The sequence below is a fragment of the Myotis davidii genome, unplaced genomic scaffold (assembly GCF_000327345.1).
Source record: "Myotis davidii unplaced genomic scaffold, ASM32734v1 scaffold1363, whole genome shotgun sequence".
NCBI lineage: Eukaryota > Metazoa > Chordata > Mammalia > Chiroptera > Vespertilionidae > Myotis > Myotis davidii.
This window is the reverse complement of record NW_006294347.1, coordinates 322,852-327,950: the sequence shown is the minus strand read 5'-3', so window position 1 is coordinate 327,950 and position 5,099 is coordinate 322,852. Positions and strand designations below refer to the sequence as shown.

Sequence of the window (5,099 nt, the reverse complement as noted above, 5' to 3'; positions counted from 1 at the left end):
GCCCGACGCCCACAGCCATTTCGACTATGACCCGCGTGCCGACGAGTTCTTTTTCGACCGCCACCCAGGCGTCTTCGCGCACATTCTGAACTACTACCGCACGGGCAAGCTGCACTGCCCGGCCGACGTGTGCGGGCCGCTCTACGAAGAGGAGCTGGCCTTTTGGGGCATCGACGAGACCGACGTGGAGCCCTGCTGCTGGATGACCTACCGCCAGCACCGGGACGCGGAGGAGGCGCTGGACAGCTTTGGCGGTGCGCCCCTGGACAACAGACGGCCCTGGAGATTCGGGCGACGGAGAGGACGAGCTGGAGATGACCAAGCGCCTGGCGCTCAGCGACTCCCCGGACGGACGGCCCGGCGGCTTCTGGCGCCGCTGGCAGCCACGCATCTGGGCGCTGTTTGAGGACCCCTACTCATCTCGCTACGCCAGGGTAAGCGACACTTACCCATCGGAAGATGGGGCGGGGGTGGGGGTGTGTTCGATAACTGGTACCTAGTGAGTCAAAACTGAAAGGGGGTGCGTGTGGTGTGTGTAAGAAAGGGGATGATTTTTTTTTCGAGGGTGACTAGTTTTGTATGTAGTAAGGTCTGTGTATTTCCGGATTTAATATGTATGAGCGAGTATGAATGGGTGTGTTTGTGTGTGCATATTTATGTAAGTGTGGTGGTGTAGATTTGTGTGGGTAAAGGATGTAGTGAGAAGGCGTGAGCATGTGCGTATGTTTGAGTGTGCAGGAGTGCCTGTGCGTGCAGGTGTGTGTCTGCAGATGTACACGGTGAAGGTCTGACCTCCCCTTTGGGTTTTGGTGTGGGGAGGGAAGCTGGGCACCCTTCCTTCTTCCCAGGTAAGGGCATCTGGGGCCAGCCAGGGCCCATGGACAAGGGTTGGAGGCCTGGGTCTGCTGCTTGAGATGGACTGCCCCTCCCTCCCCAGGGAGCAGCCTCAGGCCATTCTGAGGAGGTGGTCAAGGGGAGATCTTTATGGTTAATCACAGGCTTGGAAGTTGGTGTGGGACTCAGCTGTGGGGAGGTGGATATGACTCTTCTGAAACCTGCTCCTGGGCACAGAGGCTGTCCTTTTTCCTGGTCATAAGGGCAGGGTATTGGAGGGGGCCGCTGGCCTTATGCCTGGACCTGTCAGGGGCAGAGAAGGGGTGTACAGGGGGAGCCTACAAGGAGGAAGTCTGTGAGGGGGTGCGTCTGTCTTCACCAGCCACTCCCCTTTCCTGACCCCAGTTTGTTTCAGGGGAGAAAGGGCGCCTGACCTTGGCCCCGCAGGTGGCCCCTCAGGATCAGTTTCCTCATCTGTAAAATAGGAGAGGGGGCAGCTGGTGACTTCTAAGGGGTTTTGCTACTGAACTAAGCCCAAAAGGGAGACACTGGTAGCAGCCACATCCCTTGAAAGAGATGACCCCTGCCTGCACTGGACTCTGTCCTCAAGAGGCCTGAATGGAGCCTAAGGCATGAAGGAGAGGGTCAGAGGTAGTCATTTAAAGCAGAGCCCCTCCCCCATCCCCAGCCACCTCCAACCCCCTACGTGGCAAACCGATGAGTTTGCCCACTCTTTCTTTACTGCTCCACAGGCCTTCCCTTCCGCCCATTAGAACTGAGGGGGGGTGGGGAAGATGGGGCAGAGGAGGGGGCAGGAGTGTCTGCGGAGCTGCTGGGGATCATCAGTGTGGGAAGGGGTTTGGGGACACTGAGGTGTCCACAGCAGAAAAAAGCTGTGTGTAGGCACAGGCCTGGTAGATTTGTTACTGAGATAAACACTCAGTGTCTCAGCATCCTTTATGGAGGGGTTAGGAGGTCAGAATGTTATACATTAAATCCTAGAATAGTTGTGTGTGTGGTGGGGGCAGGGGCGGATAATAGGGAGAAGGCCAAACTCCTCATGTTGCCCCGAAGGACCCTGTCCAAGGTCACCCAGGGAGCTAGAAGCTAAGCAGGACTAGAAGGAGGTCTCCTGGGACCTCATCCTCCTCAGAGGTGCCATCCTCCTGGCCACCTTGGGCTCATCTTTAGGGCTCTGACCTATGTCCCTGAGTTTCAGAATCGGCAGGGGTCATGTGGGGCAGGTCCAGCCCCCTCCCCTGTCCATCTTCTCCCACTGAACATTCGTAGGCTGTGGGGTGGACTTCATCCAAGGCAGATAAATGGGCTGGCAAGTGGTTTGGAGGCTTGTTGATGTACAAAACCTTATTTAAAAGTCCTGATTCTATCAAGTGTCCATTGAAGAGCAGACTTGGAGGGAAAGCTGGGTAGTAAAGGGGAATAGAGATAAATTGGAAGGTGCCCTCCCACCCAGCCGATCAATGCTACTGCCTTCTCTCCCCAGTAGCCTCATAGAGTCGTTCCAACTTCCTTAGGTGACCGAGAGAACACTGGGGCCCAGAGGGGGAGGGACCTGCCCAAGGGCACACGGAACCGAGGGCAGAGCCTGGATTAGAACCCAGGCCTCCTGCCGCCCTCCCTCCAGCAGGCCTCGCTGCATTGCGCTGCCTCTCTGCGGCTCATCTGCGCAGAGACCAGCGGGCTGCCCTCCCTCCCTCCCTCTCCATCTTTTCTCTGCTGCTGCTGCTGCTGCCACCACCGCCGTCACCTTTGTTTACCCCTCCCTCACAGGGGCCCCAAGCCTCCTCAAAGTGGTGGGATGTACATTTTTTTTAATGTAGATTTTAGGCCAAAATCCTGTATGTGTGTGACATTGTATATGTGTGTAAAAGAAACGCTGCAGGTGTGAGAGGATCTGTGCAAGAGAGATTCTTTGTGGCTGTGAGAGACTCTTCATGTGTGTGAGAGACTGTATGTGAATAAAAATATGTGTGAGGCTCAGGGTGTGACGGTGGTGTGTGTGATGAGACTGACTGTGACATCCTGTGTCTCTACCAGAGAAATTCCGTGTGAGAGTGAGAGACAGATTGTGTGTGTTTTGAGAGATGGACTTAGTGTGTGAGAATGAGACTGCGTGGGGGAGAGTATGTATATGAGGAAAAGAGACTATATGTGTAAGAGAGATATTGTGTGTGTGTGTGAGAGAGAGACAGACAGAGAGAGAGAGAGAGAGAGAGAGAGAGAGAGAGAGAGGGGGATTCTTGGGAGAGCTGTGAGACTTGAGGTGAGTGTGAGTGCAGTGATGTGTGAAGCTGTGTGTGTAAGGCTGTGTGGGGTGGGGAATCTATGTGTGATACAGACTGTGTGTGAGAAACTGTGTCCGTGTTGGTGTGTGTGCTTGTATGTGATGTGAGAGAGACCTTGTGGTGCCTGGGTGTGAGTGTTCCTGGAGGAAGATGAAAGAGCAGGCCAGCTTCCTGCCTGCTGCCTCGATCTCCTGGGACCTCTGAGCCGCCTTAGTGAGCGGTTTTGCTCCTCATTTCCCATCAGTAGAAAGACTCTGTAGCCCCGGCCAGTTGTTGCATGGGCCAGGTGGTGAGGCACCTCACCTAGGCCTTGGCATTGTCTCTGGAAGATAGGGGCTCCTTGGCTGGGGTGGGAGGTCCCATCTCTTTCGTGGTGACAGAGCAGCTGGTTCCCTGGCCTTCTCTCCTGTGGTTTTCTGGGTACCCAGGCTGAGGGGTGAGGGCTGGGGAGGTGAGCTGGGGCACGGTGAGCCCAGCTTGTATTCTGGGGCAAGGGGTGAAGGAAAGGATGATGATGCCACTATGTGGCGAGGGCTGTGCGGGAGCTTCCTGGGACTGTGAGGGTAAGAACTGTCCCAGAGGAGGTGATGCAGGGGGAAGCTTGGAGGGACAAGTAGGAATTGGCCAGGCAGATGGCAGGAAACAGCAGTCCCAGCATGCAAAGCCGTGGGAGGTGTGGGAGCAGGCAGGACTGTGTTGGGGCCGGCCTTCCCTCCTCTCCTCCTTGGGGGCAGGTGCAGGTCTGAGGCCTTTGGCTTTAATCTGTGATTTGCATGTTGTCATCAGGAACATTGTTCTGTGTCAGGTCAGGGCCAGTGGTGGACCCTGTGCTGGAGAGTATTCCGTGTGTGTGTCTCTCTGTGTGTGTTGACATCTGTCCCCTAGAGTCACTTGACCTTCCAAAATGATGAGCAAATGCCAATGGAAACCCCTCCTCCATCCGCCTCACTGCCCACCTCTCCTCCAACTCTAGTTCTTTGTCACTCTGTCTTGTCCCCACCTCCATGGGACCTGCTGTGGTCCAGTGCCCCCTCAACGCCCTGGGAAGGAAATTCACCTAGTGGCTGGGATGAAGAGCCCAGCCAGAGATTTCTGTTTCTCCCCTGGGTCCCAGCTGACACAGGACTCTGGGAGCCTTAGCTTGTCAGGCAGAGGGCCTGGGGACAGAGCTGTGATCAGGGCCTTTCCAGGTAGCTTGCCCCTCAACCCAGAGCCCATCTCCCCAGATCAGGAAACCCATGAGCAGTGGTGAGGGAGCCACCCCAAGTGCTTCCTGCCACAGTGTATCCCCCATTAGGTGTTCTCTTTCCCAGGATGCTTTTACAGGTGTCCTCGTGTCTTTGAATGGTACCTTCAACCCCCTAACCCCAGCTCCCACCCTAGTAAAGAAAGGCACGAACCCAGCATCTCCTAGTCAGAGTCTCAGCCTCTTCACCCCTAAAATAGGCATAGCGATAGAACCTACATCCAGAGGGCTGTAGAAAGATTAACTGAGGTAATATGTGGGGAGCCCCGAGTCACAGGGCCTGGCATGCAGTCAGTGCTCAGTAAATGTTGGCTGCTGGTATCACTCCTATTAGTTGTATTATCATTTTACTTCATGATTTTCTAGACTCCACCCTTTGCCCTCTGTCTCCATGTCCACCCTCCTGCTTCAGGACACCACTGTTTCCCTCAGGCAACCTTTCCAACAGCTTCCTGACTGCTCTCCCACCTCCAGTCCCTGCACCTACAGTGCCTTCTCCACTTGGCAACCACACAGGTCTCTTCAACTCACAAATCTGACAGCTCACCTCCTTACCTGCTTAACACCCTTTATTGCTCCCCCAGCCCATAGCTGCCTGCTCTTCAGTCTCCTCTGGCCTGGCTGTCCTCACCACTCCCCGAGCTCCAGCCACCCCGGCCTCATAACCCCGGCCTCATTTCAGTTTCTTGCATGTGCCAGGTCTGCCTGCCTCG

General features: G+C 55.5%; 1 protein-coding gene across 1 annotated transcript in view; it reads left to right on the top strand.

Moving 5' to 3' along the window:
* Nucleotide 1: 1 nt before the first annotated feature.
* Nucleotides 2-5,099, top strand: part of KCNC1 (potassium voltage-gated channel subfamily C member 1) — a gene marked incomplete at its 5' end in the record, with an annotated part of 35,737 nt that continues 30,639 nt past the window's right edge. Inside the window, 2 exon segments of the mRNA XM_015566996.1 lie at nt 2-270; nt 272-434. Of these exon segments, the coding sequence (XP_015422482.1) occupies nt 2-270; nt 272-434 (432 nt within the window).